Source organism: Ascaphus truei, chromosome 8 (genome assembly GCF_040206685.1).
Source record: "Ascaphus truei isolate aAscTru1 chromosome 8, aAscTru1.hap1, whole genome shotgun sequence".
NCBI lineage: Eukaryota > Metazoa > Chordata > Amphibia > Anura > Ascaphidae > Ascaphus > Ascaphus truei.
The window spans coordinates 23,304,780-23,319,411 of record NC_134490.1 but is presented as its reverse complement, the minus strand read 5'-3'; the positions used below and the strand labels follow the sequence as shown (position 1 = coordinate 23,319,411).

General features: G+C 43.4%; 1 protein-coding gene across 3 annotated transcripts in view; it reads left to right on the top strand.

Moving 5' to 3' along the window:
• The window catches only part of P4HA1 (prolyl 4-hydroxylase subunit alpha 1), a 74,039-nt gene that overhangs the window by 42,951 nt on the left and 16,456 nt on the right, over positions 1 to 14,632 (top strand). For all 3 annotated transcript variants that reach the window (XM_075610793.1, XM_075610792.1, XM_075610794.1), the window contains exons 5-9: positions 987 to 1,124; positions 2,036 to 2,275; positions 4,323 to 4,519; positions 7,424 to 7,600; positions 8,647 to 8,717. In XM_075610793.1, the coding sequence (XP_075466908.1) occupies positions 987 to 1,124; positions 2,036 to 2,275; positions 4,323 to 4,519; positions 7,424 to 7,600; positions 8,647 to 8,717 (823 nt within the window). The remainder of the gene's footprint in view (positions 1 to 986; positions 1,125 to 2,035; positions 2,276 to 4,322; positions 4,520 to 7,423; positions 7,601 to 8,646; positions 8,718 to 14,632) is intronic.

Sequence of the window (14,632 nt, the reverse complement as noted above, 5' to 3'; positions counted from 1 at the left end):
AGAGACAAGGGCAGAGGGGGGGTGAAAGAGAAACATGGACGGGGGGGTGAAAGAGACAAGGGCAGAGGGGGTGAAAGAGAAACATGGGCAGAGGGGGGGTGAAAGAGAGACCAGGGCAGAGGGGGGGTGAAAGAGGCAAGGACAGAGGGGGGTGAAAGAGAAACATGGGCAGAGGGGGGGTGAAAGAGAGACATGGACAGAGGGGCGGTGAAAGAGGCAAGGACAGAGGGGGGTGAAGGAGAAACATGGGCAGAGGAGGGGTGAAAGAGAAACATGGGCAGAGGGGGGGGTGAAAGAGACATGGGCAGAGGGGGGGTGAAAGAGAGACATGGACAGAGGGGCGGTGAAAGAGGCAAGGACAGAGGGGGGTGAAGGAGAAACATGGGCAGAGGAGGGGTGAAAGAGAAACATGGGCAGAGGGGCGGTGAAAGAGAGACAAGGACAGAGGGGGGTGAAAGAGAAACATGGGCAGAGGGGGGTGAAAGAGAAACATGGGCAGAGGGGGGTGAAAGAGAGACATGGGCAGAGGGGGGGTGAAAGAGACATGGGCAGATGGGGGGGTGAAAGAGAGACATGGACAGAGGGGGGGTGAAAGAGAATCATTGGGGCGGTGGGGGTCTATTAAAAATGTATTGGGGCGGTGGGAGTCTATTAAAAATGTATTGGGGCGGTGGGGGTCTTTTAAAAATGTATTGGGGCGGTGGGGGTCATTTCAAAATGTATTGGGGCGGTGGGGGTCTATTAAAAATGTATTGCGGCGGTGGGGGTCTTTTAAAAATGATCTTGAACCAAGAAAATATTTAAGGGGTTCCATTCTGTTTTACAAAATATAAAAGGGTTCCACGACTAAATTTAATTGGGAAACACTGACCTAGACCACACATTATAAACCCGTTCATTCACCGAGATTGGACCCTTTAAAAAAAAAAAAAAAAATCTATATCTCCTACTGTAATTTATTTTGTGTTTTTTCCCTTTGGCTAAAGGATTCATCTCTAACCTGACCCTCCAGCGCCAACATTTCCCCAACGATGATGACCAGACGGGTGCAGCTAAGGCTCTGCTTCGTCTGCAGGACACTTATAACCTTGATGCGAACACTATTTCCAGGGGAAACCTTCCAGGTAATGGTGGAATTGGGCTTTGGCGATGCAGAGATGTTGACCTCTAAAGACCAAAATAAGTGCTTATTTTTATCAGGGAGACTCCATAAAAGTCTGTGAGATGACTAATGCTTACAGTCAGTGACACTGACTCCAAATCCTTGAGACTCTCTGAAAATCACAAAGTTTACGTCTAACATATTTTTTTTTTTTTTTAGACACTGATAATTAATAAGGTATATATTCTTCATATTACCCTTTCAGTGGCCAAAAAATATATATTGTGTGATGCCTGCTACTTGTTGCAGGTTCTTGTTGTACTCCAGTGTTTAAAGTCCCTTGGAGGATTATCCAGACATGACCTTTTTAGATTTCTAAAGGACATAAAATCCCATTATTCATCCTGAAGTGTAGAAGACCGTGGCGGAGTTCCCATTGGGCCGGGCCTAGGGCAGCAAAATTGAGGCAGTAAATTTCCCCCCTTTCTCCCACCCCCTATATACGGAGAGCCTGGGGCCTCTGTAATGTTCTTATCTTCTCCTTCGTGCCACCCTCCTTCTCCAGTGTCGCAGTGTCAAATTACGCCGCGATGTCATATGGTGTTGCGTTGTCACGGCAACGTGATGTCACATGCTTGCCGCGTTGATCACGTTACCATGGCAACGCTAAGCCAAGTGATATCACCGACCAGAGGACGACACGGCCCGTGCGGCACCACGGTAAGTGCCTTTGGGCGGCGATTTTTAAATCCACCACTGGTAGAAGAACAAATCTTTTCAATTTATATATGCTCTTTAATTGCTTTATACTACATTTTTAATTTAGATTCGTGTTTTAACTGGAGAAATGAAAGGAAACCTGGGTGTCTAACATAGCTTTGCATGTTCCCCTTTTGAACCTACCTGATTTTATTATCATTTTTTTCCCTCCAGGTGTAAAGTACAAAACCTTCTTAACAGCTGAAGACTGTTTTGAATTGGGTAAAATCGCCTATGCAGAGGCAGACTATTATCACACTGAATTATGGATGGACCAGGCACTAGATCAACTGGATGAGGGAGAAGAATCTTCCACTGACAAAGTCCTAGTTCTAGACTATCTTAGTTATGCTGTATACCAAGAAGGAGACTTGGACAAGGCCTTAATGCTAACGAAGAGACTACTAGAACTGGGTAAGGCACGCGCACACAGACACACACGCACACACTTTCGTAGTTTGATTAGCACTTTTAACAATGAAGAATTATAAATGGATGAACACTAAAGACTGGTTGTTGTTTGTGCGATGGTATCCGTTTAGTTTGAATTCCTTTTTATCACAAACGTTCCTACAGCACCTTACAGGACAGAGTTTGGGTTTGAGGAACTTGGGCAAAATTTTTTTATTTGCAAATCTTCTGAAACTGGAGCCAATTAAATTGGCAATCTGCTTTTTAGAACTAATGCAGCCACAGGGATAATACAGATAATACAAAGCTATCCTGCTGATACGCCATGAGAATCTGAGCTGTCACTATTGATTACAAGGCTAGAACAGTGAATTTTGTACTTAGGTTCTCAAATTCACTAAGGCTATCCATCCCTGGAAGCCCATGGTAAAATACCCTAACTGGCTGTACTTATGCATCTGGTCAGAGAGATGACTCCCTGAGAATCCAAGATATTCTCGATATAGGTGTTTGTGGGTTTTTTTTAATTTCCATTAATAACGCGGGAAAATAATATGTAACCCTCCTTACCTGGCTCCAAAAGAGGTCAGCTCAGACTGAGCACTGCCACTGTGTGTAGTCAATCATACCTGGTCAGGGTGCTGGGTAGGTGCAGACTAGAACATGGATAAGCTGATGGAAAAAGGATGGGCGCCAGGAACTTTTGTAAAGCTTAAAAGGTGCTTCATTTGACATCTGTTTATAAGGCTCCTCCGGGATTGACATACATCTCACTCAACAGAAACTTGTGGCAAAACCTATTACTCTGACTTCATCCTCTGGTAGCTCTCACTCCTATGCTGGGTACTTCTACTTGTTACCCGTAGTAAGTGATACATTGGCAGTCTCTGGCATAGTCAGTGATGCCCCATAACGAATGAGCCTTTTAGGAATACACTTCAGGATCCTGGATTAGTAACCCGCTACTATGTATTGCGTACTTCCTCAATACCTATGTGACCGGTTGAGCTGGTCCAAACATACTCCGGAGTTATTATGCCGAGAACTCTTATCGAGCATGCTGCCTCCTTTTCAATAGTGAGAACAATCTTGGATCCTTACTACTGATGTTTACTTACAGGGCACGTTTCCTAACTGAAAACAACAAACGGTGACAGGACACATCTTAATACACAGCTATTCACACACACACACACACACACACACACACACACACACACACACACACACACACACACACACACACACACACACACACACACACACACACACACACACACACACACACACACACACACCTATTTACAGGAATCAAGTGAGGACCCCAGTCAGAACTCTGAGGAACCTGTTTCTAGAACATTAGGAAGAAGTGTATATACTTATTTATTGCCCTATGGGGATATCACTGGTCACAAAACATACTGGGGAGTGGAATCCCTGTTGCATAGTCACCCTACATCACATGATAGGGAGGGAAGAAACCCGAGTGAGTCTACACAGTTAACCCATTAAGTGGGACTACAAATGGGGAAAAAGGCTTGCAGGCCTTTGCCACTCCTACAGTATATGGAATTTGGGATAGTTCAACATGGCAGAAGCAGCTTTATTTAATGCCTTTGAAACTGAGCCGCAGCACTCCAAGTGAATGGAACCCCCAGGTTCCTGATATATTTAATTTTGAGAGTCTATTATAGGGGGAATTCTTGTAGGAAAAAAAACATATTGTCACTACAGTCAGCCTCGCTCTGCCGGCCAATAGGAAGACATCAGATTCTTGTGAGTTGAAATGCCCTATTCTGATTAGCTGACCCTGCGGTCATTTTCGTTTTCCCTTTGTGAATACTAGCAATAGTAAAATATATGTGTAAATCAGGGGTCCCCAAAGCCTTAAGTTGCTGCTGTCTAGCGGTCCTGGTTTATGCAAGGTGTAAAAAATAAAAATACTTGAATTTAGTTGCTGCTTTTAAGGGATAATATTTGTATCCTTATATGGTTTTAGCTTATTGTATATATTATAATTTTAGTTATTTCCCCCTCTTCATTTCAATAGATCCCGAGCATCAAAGAGGAAATGGGAATCTGAAATATTTTGAATACATCATGTCGAAAGAGGTCAATAATTCCAGCACTTCCGTGTCTGGCAACCAGCCCACCCAGGAAACCAGAACCAGGAAAGGCCGTCCCAAAGACCACCTGCCTGAGAGACAGAAGTATGAGATGCTGTGCCGTGGAGAGGGCCTTAAAATGGTAATAAAACTGTGTATATGCAAAGAAAGCGGCATTGCTTGCACACCACAACATTTCACGTGGTTTCTCATGTCTAGTGGTAGTTCTAGTAACCACACAGATCCTTCACCACACAGCTGTAACCCTCCCTGCCCGGCTCCCTAGGGAGGTTACCGCGAGGTAGTTGTGTGTTTGACATCAGTAACGATTGACCTTGTCTCGGGGTGCTGTCTCTGGTCGGCTGGGCGATGGGAAAGTTGGGCGCTGGGAGTTTTCATAGTAAAACGTCAGTCTTTATTCATGTTGCCACGCTTGGGAACATAGTTACGGTTACATTTACATTTAGATTGACATTATTGTTCTTTATTTAATCCATACTGCTATCATTCTTGACAGACTTCTTCCCTAAGTGACCACTCTTTACACTGTTTGGAGGTGCATTCACTTGTTACTGTACTGATTTCTTGTGGACCGGGCCCCCCTTTTTAGTAAATCCTATGGGCACCCTTTACTGCGGGCCCCTGCTGAGATCCTGGCTTATTCTGTGTATGTTACTATTAATAGCAAACCAGGCTTTGGACCTGCCACTTCCTCAGGGATGATAACTACTGTAGATGACGATCCGCCTGTAGGGCTCACCCTCTGATATGCTGGGGCATTCTCTGCTTTGCCCACAACTGCGATTTACTACACCAAGACAAATATCCCTAGCCAATTCCAATTTGGCTTTCGCCCCAAACACTCCACCGTAACTACCCTGCTAAGTTTGCAATGAAATCCAGTGTGGAATGGAACGGGAGCAACTCACTGGTGCAGTATTCCTAGATTTTGCAAAGGGTTTTGATACTGTTGATCGTTTTATCCTGCTTAACAAACTCTAGTGCTCTGGAATAGGGAAACGTGCTTTAAACTGGTTTCATTCCTACCTAATCGGATAGATCCCAACATGTGTCCATCTCAGGCTCTAACTCCAACCCCTTGGATATCACATGAGGTGTCCCGCAAGACTCTGTTCTGTGGCCCCTACTCTTCTCCGTGTTCATCAATGATCTTCTTACAGCTCGTAAGGGAGCTTCAATACACATGTATGCAGATGACCCAATCTTATATGCACACACTGCAACCTTGAACACATACTTCAATCTGACGTTTTGAGACTCGAAAGCTGGATTTCCCAAAACAAACTGTTTTTAAACACTGACAAGTCTGTAACAATGGTATTTGGGACCAAGGCAACATTTGTATAGCTTCCAGTGACTGAGCTCCAGATCAGAACCAACGCTAACACCACCCTTACTCCTCTTACTAGTTTTAAATACTTGGGCATATGGTTTGACTCCCACTTAACATTTGGGATGTACATTGATACCCCGACATCCAAAACCTATGCCAAACTAGGTGTACTTTACTGGAACAAATCCTCCCTAAGTCTGCTGGTCAGAAAACGTATCGCACAGCAGATGCTAATGCCAATTATCGACTATGGGGACATAGTATACGGCTCGGCACTCAAAACCCACCTTGGCAAACTTGACACCCTCTACAATTCAATATGCCATTTTGTTCTCCAATACAACGACAACAAGACACATCATTGCGAAATGCTCAAAGAACTAGATTGGTCATCACTTGAGTCAAGGCGCAAGTTCACCTTTCCTTGCCTTCAAATACTTTCTGGGCAAGCTACCCGTCTATCTGAACAAGCTCCTCACCTCTACCGCATGCAGCACCTATCATCTGAGATCTGACTCCAAAAGACTATTCATGGTCCCCAAGTCTCAACAAAACAAACGGCCGCTCAACCTTCTCTTACCGTGCACCCCAAAACTGGAACAACCTACCGGAGACTCTCACATCCACCACAGGTTTAAGTTCTTTCAAAACTAAGGCTGTCTCACATTTTAATCTGGTCTGTAACTGTTACATACGCCTATAATATATATTATCTCTAACTGTGCATGCAATGTCTTGTTTATAATGTATACCCTGTTCACTTATGTAACTGTATTTGTAAACATGTATTATTTGTCATCTTAACTCTCTGCCGAGGACATACTTGAAAAGGAGAGGTAACTCTCAATGTGGTACTTCCGGGTAAAACATTTTATAAAGAAATAAATGTCTGCATTCCGACTCTGTTGCATGGCCATAAGAAAAAAAGCCTGTACCAGAACACAAGAGGGGGCCTGACCTGTACTATAATTGGGAACATATCCCCTACATTTACTCCCAGAGGCTCTCTTCTTCCTCTCCTACTGGAACCTAACCTTCCAGAACTTTTTTTTCCCCCTCTTTACACCCCTTGCTACATCGTTCTGTGTTAACACAGGGTGGAGCGCAGCACCCACTGCTTACCATTAACTCGGCTTACTCTAGTAGCCAACACCGGGGAGGGGGGGTGTTGTTACACAGCAATGATAAAGAACACTTCTAAAAACAGAGCCTTACCCCATAACCACACAGCATAAAGTGCTTCCACTGCAGCCAGAGATTCTGGGTAATGACATGCAAATGAGCACACAGTGTCACTTTTGGCTTCTTATTCACTTTAACATGGCTCCCCTAGGCTTATGTCTGAAGTTCTACAGTGCCACACATTTATCTGACCCAGGCTTTTTCCTTTCACGTTTCCTAGAATCCCACTGCATCTCCTTTAAAATAATACATCTGTCTCTGTAGAGCTGGCAGGTTGTGCAGAGTTTGGAATTAATGTCTATTTTAACTAGTGGGAGGGCAGTGACTTCCATATAACTGAGAACATGACACTGCTTGTTTGGTTTTTCATACTAGACTGTGTTCCATAGCATTGCACTATGTCACCAGAATTGTAATAGCTTGTATATTTTGAAAGTACAGTAGTATATTCGTTCTGTCTTGGTCCCCAGATAGTTTTATTGATTTTTATCCTCTTGCTCTCTCGCCCAGACTCCTCGCAGACAAAAGAGGCTTTTCTGCCGGTACTATGATGGAAACAGAAATCCCATGTTCATTCTATCTCCTTCTAAACAAGAGGATGAATGGGACAAGCCCCGCATTGTGCGTTTCCATGATATCATTTCTGACGAGGAGATTGCAAAGGTTAAAGCGCTAGCAAAGCCCAGGGTGAGTTTTTTTTTGTTTGCATACCTCTGGGGTTTTGTCTCTACTTTTTCTTTTCCTAAAAGTCTGCAATTTACCATTGTCCTCTCCGCTTAGAAAGTGTAGAAATAAAAATCCTAGATGCTTTTTGCTGTACTATAAGAATAAATCTGTTGTATCCTTGCAATGAACGACATTCTTAAATATTGGCTCCTCTGCTCTGTTTGGGGCAGAGGAAGGACAAGGAAACTTCAGCAAAAATTCCCAAAACAATGAAGGAGACAAAATAATAAAATAAATATGATCTGTTAACAAAGGTCACTAAGTTCAATCACGTAAGAAAAAAGTGACTGCCATATTTTTTTCTCATCACACATACTTGCACGGTCAACAGTGTAGCAACCTGCATTTTCTGTTGCTTGGTAGTGAACTTGAATGGATGACTCTAGAAACTGGAAGTTTATGGTATACTTGTAATGAAGCTCTTGGACTAGGAGTGAGCCATTGTTTCGGAATTTGATTGATCCACATTGAGTAACCGTGTGAACCACCACAACAACCTGAAGGAGAAGCCATGTGCACAATACACCATGCAGTGACCATATTACTAGTTTCTGGCTGGCTTGTGATGAATTCCAAGGAAGCCGTCTCCTGTGTTGCCTATTCGATCGACCATATTATGGTGGATACGTTTTTTTGGGCTTCATGGAGAATCTCACCATTTTATTTATTTAAAGCACCCGTAAGATATTGCCTTGTTTTTATTGGCATACACTCGTAGGAAACAATGTGTATTGCATAGATTGTTAATTTTTTGTGTTTGCGGGTTCTAGCAATAATGCAAAATGTTTCATAATTTCAGATATAATTCAAAACTAACACTAATAGAATTCATTAAATGTCCCCCGCTTAATTTTATTATGTTTATATGGTTTTTGAATGCTTCTTTGCTCTGCTCCTTTTCAATCCTCTTACCCTTTCCTAATTCGCATCCAAACGGCTTCTTATTGATTTGGGTCAATGCTGGTTTCCTTTTATAATACAATTCTTGTGATTGGTTGGTTCCACAGCTGAGGCGAGCCACCATTTCAAACCCTATAACAGGAGTTCTGGAGACTGCACACTACAGAATTAGTAAAAGGTAAGATGAAAGGATTACGTATCCTATATGTAATGCATTGCATGGGGTATGTTGCATTGACGGTGATTAAGGAACTGAGATAACAGGATGCCATTCCTGGTATATAGGTGCTTTCTGAGCAGTCACTACTGTTGCTGAGTTTCCTTCAATTTTTGGGTTCTCATGGAGAAGTTTTAGCTTTTAATGTCCCCCTACTAAAGGGTTATACTCCTCCACACAGTCTATATGTGATCTCTCTTTGCGTACATTCTTGGATACGCGTAGAACAAGATGTCTTCTCCAGCATGTCTCATTGTAGAGCAGAACGAGAAACACTTACAGATATCATGCATGCTAGGTTAGTCGGTAGCTATTTGGGTATTAGACTTCACAATCCGTGTAAGGGCAGTTCCATGTCCATCTTGCATTGGTTAGTCTTCTCTTTACCCTTCTAATCCTAATCAGATTTATTGGCAACATTGAGTGGGATAATTGCAGCATTCCCATTTGGATCCCTCCTCCTTAAATATAGTCTGTTATGTCCTTTATTGTATGTCTTCCCATTGAGTTAAATAGTGGGACAGTCCACTGCAATTTTAGGACGTCGCCCTACACGCCTCAGATTTTTTTTTTTTTTTTAATGTGTTCACTTGGAAAATTAATAAAAAATTAAGTATTTAATCTTAAAGGGATAAGTAATATAACACATTTGGGGGAAGCCTTTAAAATCCAATAAAATTAAAAACTGCTTCATCACAGAATAGTTTTGCAACCAAGATTCTCTGCATAACTACAGTTTGCTGAAACGTGAGAGCTTATAGAATAGCTGGCGCGTTCCCATATGTCCATTAAAGCAGACTGAGTTCCAAATTCTGGAGATTTCATTGGGGAATTCTTGAAATGGGCAAAACGTCTTGGGGAAGAATCATGTATGAGCCAGCAAATCATGTGATTGCCATTAACCATCAAAGATGCAAAGTTACTTTTTTTAATTAAAACTACACTCGTTTTGTTATTGAAGATCTCTTCAGTAATTCTACACTCAAAAGCGGCAAGCTAAAGGAGAATGACTTTCAAACCCGAGATTGAAAAGCCGTCCTATATCTTGAAACTTATCCTTTTTCAGTCTTTTTTTAGGTCTACATTTTTCACCTTCAAGACTTATTTTCTTTAACAATGAACTCAAACACAACTTAAAAAAATTAATAGGTTTGGTTGAAACTCAGCACCAGTAAGTGATATGAAATGTCTCTAATAAAAAGTGAAAGGACAACCCAGTATGGACCGGAAAAGACTTATCTGCTTCTTCTTTGCTGTACCAGTGATTAAGAACTAGCATTCCATCCAAACCAATCAGAAACCTTGGCATGGCATACAAAAGGCCTGCTACCAAATAAAACCCCAGTCCTTTCTCTTTTTGTAGCTGAGACGGGCAACAGTGCATGACCCGGTGACAGGACAATTGACCACAGCACAATACAGAGTCTCTAAGAGGTAAGGGCAAGTGATGTAATGAACATGCTTCTTGCACTCTTGGGAGAGTGGTGGAAAACAAACCAAGCCCCATTTGTGCCCGCTACCAAATCTATTCTCTATCAAATTGATAAGTCTGTATTTCATTATTGAGAAATTAAATTGTAAGTGGGTTAATTAAAAATGGATGCAGGTTGGCAAGTCAGTCTGGTTCACCAATGTCTGTGGAACACTCACGTACTGGAATAACCATTCCATGGTATCTTCCAGTGATGTCTGAACTATGGCAATTTCTCTGTGCCCCAAGCAACCTCTAGGGAAATCTTGGCTATAGATCTTGGAGACCTATCGTTGTGATTCCTGTAACTATGGCTGATACTTGAGGAGCACGGTGTGTGCTGCTGCATAGCACAATGCAGAGTATTCTCTGGACACTTTCAGCTTTTTAAAGCAACTCCCAATATAATTGGGGCTCTCCAAAATCATAAGTGCTTTCTAACACCTTATTGCCTGTCCCCATAGGCCCTCTAAACATGTCCAGCTTCAGTAATTATAACTTTATTTCCTATACCGTGTATATAGTACATGGCACTTTATAGAATTCTTTGTATGCATTGGTTAGCCTGGATTTGCATATAGAAATAAAGTTGTGGTGAGAGAGAGGGAGTAGGGGGTATGATACCTTTTATTGGACCAACAAGTAGTGGATATGTTACAAGCTTTCTAACCTCTCAGGGTCCTTTGAGTAACATTGTTTATTAAAATGTAACCAAATATTCCTTTTCTTACTGGATTATTAATATTTACAAAGTGTCTGAGCATTGTGAAGTTCAATGCAGAGCTATATACTTAAAACGAGCTATAATAGCAAGGATCAGGGCCGCAGACAGACAGATTTCCCAGGGCCCAGGACTAGAGTTATGACCGCCTCCCCCATCGGCGGAGTTTGCGAGCCCCCTCTATTTCCCCTCCCTCTTCCCATGTATTTATCTCCCCTCCGTCTCACCTCTTGCCTCCCCCTCCTCCATCAATGACCCGACTCTCACTCAATCCCTGCCTCCCCCCGCCTCACATGTATTTCTCTCCGCTGCGTCTCACTCTTACTCCCTCTTTTCCTCTCTCTCCCCCCTCAGTCAATTACCCCACTCAATCCCCCTCCTCACACTCATGCCTTCCCCATCACAAAATATATACCAAAAAACCCCCACCCCCAATACAAAAGACTTTCCACCTCCAAATACATACAAAAAATCCTCCCTTCACCCCCAGTGGCTGTGGGGGGCCTGGCGGCAACTGCTTGTCTGACCGCCGGGCCCTTCACAGCCACCGGGCCTGGGACACCTGGCTCTTCCCAGCTGCAGGCCTCCCTCCACACTGACCCACGCCTGGCCCAGCTTCCGGTGCGCGCCGACGTCAGAGGGCCCGGCGTGGGACAGTCCGTGGGGAGGGATGCCTGCAGCTGGGAAGAGCCGGGGCCCGGCGGCAACTGCTCTGTCCCGGCCACCGGGATCCCCACAGCCACCGGGCCCGGGACACTTGTTCCGGCTGTCCCCCTCTGTCGGCAGCCCTGGCAAGGATTAACATACTAAAAGTAAGCTGTGCATTAGCTGAATGTGGCCCATTGAGCTATCCTTGTCATTGATACATATGCACACTGATGCACTTTAATAACATTCCACGGGCAATGCAGTCACCACAACTTTTGCATTTATTGGCAGGATAATGGTTCCACTTTCTATTTAAAGGAACGCTGATATATTTTTAGGAAGCCTCCCTTCTGCTTTGTAAGCCTACATGTTGTATAAAGATTTCTAAAATATTATCTGCCTAGTTTTCTTTCCGTTAAGAACATGTAGAAGTTTTTGAAGTCCGGCTCAGTACCGCTACTTTTTTTCCCCCCGACCACTGGAAAACCGCATTCTCCGTGCGTCATTTTTTTTTCCGTTTTACTTCTTTTTGAGCCCTCTATTTCCAGACTCTCCTCCCTGAGACACAGCAGGAGCTGTTCTGAATTAGAGCATTCACTTGTTTGTGTTTGCAGGCGACTATATTTCCATGCGCTGTACGTGGCAAAGTATATGAAGTGGCTTCAAGCCAGCTTTGAGAGACAGGACTTCTCCTTACTGGAGCTTGGGCACATGAGTGCCGTGTACAGAATGGACAAACTGTTTTCTTTGGCATGCTCGGAATTCCGATCTTCAAAAGGGTTACTGTAGTTTTATAACTTTTGTAGGAAGGGTTATTAACTGTATGTTCCAACTCTAACTTTCCTCCCTTTTCATCATTAAAGTCCTACAAAAGACTAAACTGAACAAAGTTTTTCAGACATCCAAACCATCTGAAAAGTGCCATGTGGACGTAACCATGTAAATGTCTCTCTGAGCAGAATAAGTTTGCCTCTTCCTCGGCTAAAGCACTACACTAAACCAAATCAGTCTGTCATGGCTTCGTTTAAATTGCATTAGATCATCTTCAGAAATTGAATAGAATCTCTTGAAGATGATGGCTTTTCTTTATTGGATTACTGCAGGCTTGGTTAAAAGGGTTTTTATGCATTCAATTCTCAGCATGAACTCCATGCAGTTTGTTGAGATTTATTAACATTATTTAACCGGGAGATAAGCTGGTGCATTATTATTATTAGTAGTAGTAGTGGTAGTAGTAAATCGCCAACATGTTCCTCAGCGCGGTACTATGGGGGTACAGACTGATTATAAATTACATAAACAGAATGACATGTATGTATATATTTATTTTTATATAGCGCCATTCATGTACATGGCGCTTCACAGCAGTAATACACGTGATAATCATATAAAAATACCAAATAAAACAATTAACACATAATGGGAAGAAGTGTTTTTAGACATAAGTGAACTTTAGGGAAAGAGTCCCTGCCCCAAAGAGCTTACAATCTAAATCAGCACAAACCGATGCCGAAGGAAAGGAAAACCCTGCTCATGAGAGGTTGCAATGTAGGGGGAAGAAGGGGCAATGTTAAAACAAAAGGTAAAGTGGCTGCTCATTGTGGGATGGCGTGTGTCTCCGTTTGGATTTTGGTCCAACCGCATAGCTGATCCCATTAAGGTTTTGGGGGGGTGGATGTTAGAGGATGTTCATGTTGTTTGGTCCAGCTGGCCCCAATCAGGTTGGGGGGTGGGGGGGTGGATGTTGGGGATTTACCGGTTGGGTTTCCTTTAAAAAGGTGTGTTTTCAGGGACTTGTTAAATGTCTAAGCTGGCAGCATAGTCTGATGGTACATGTTAGGGAATTCCAGAGAGTGGGTGCAGCACGGGATACATCTTGTATGTGGGAGTGAGAGGAGGTAATAAAGCCGGAGGAAAGGCGTCTCTCATGGACAGAAAAGAGTGGGCGGTTTTAAAGGTTTATTTGGGGACGAGGGCTGAGATGTAAAGTGGTGGAGAGTGGGAGCAACATTGTTGAGAGCTTTGCAATCAGAGCTAGGGTTTTTCATTTTAATTCTAGAGGATATGGGAAGCCAGTGTAGGGATTTGCATAGAGGAGCAGCAGAAGTAGAGTGGTGAGTGAGGTAGAGGAGCCTTGCAGCAATATTTTGGATGGATTGGAGTTGGGACAAGGGGAATGTCAACTGGGAGAAGGTTGCAGTAATGGTAGGACGTGACTGAGTGAATTAGGATTGTAGTTGCATCATGGGTTAGAAAAGGGCGTATCCTAGCAATATTTTGGAGGTGGTGAGAACATGAATTGGTGAGGGATTGAATGTGAGAAATTAAGGGAAAGGGCAGCGTAAAAGATGACCCACTATGCAGCAGTCTGGTATATTGATGAGATTGTGGAATTGGCAGTGAGGGAAAGTTTGAGTGTTTGGGTGACAGTAGAAGATCATTAGTTTTGGATATGTTAAGCTTCAGGTAATGGAACATCCAGGAGGAGATTGTGGAGAGACAGTTGGTGACACAGGGCGAGAGAGGAAGACGTCAGTGTAGGAGAGGTGGTAGATTTGGGTTTGATCAGCATAGAGCTGACACTGAAAGTCAAAAGATTGTATTTGTTAACCAAGAGAAGAGCTATAGCGTGAGATGAGCAGAGGGCCAAGGACAGAGCCTTCTGGGGCCCTTACAGAGTAAGTGAAGAGGAGACACCAGAGAAGGAAACACTGAAAGTGTGGTTGGCTAGCTGGGACGTGAACCAAAAGAGGGCTGCGTCACGGAGAGCAATGGAGTGGAGCATGTACAGGGGAAGGGGAGTAATAAACCATGTCGAAGGCAACAGAGGTGAAATGGTAAGGAGAAATTACCCTTGGATGGCTTTGGGTAGATCATTGGCCACGTTTGTTAGACCTGTCCTGGGGGAGTGTAGAGAATAAAATCAGATTGCAAAGAGTCATGCAGGGAGTTGGAGGAGAGAAAGTGAGCCAAGCTGTTTTATACAAGCCACTCCAATAGCTTGGAGGCAAAGGGGAGAAGAGAGATGCTGGATCA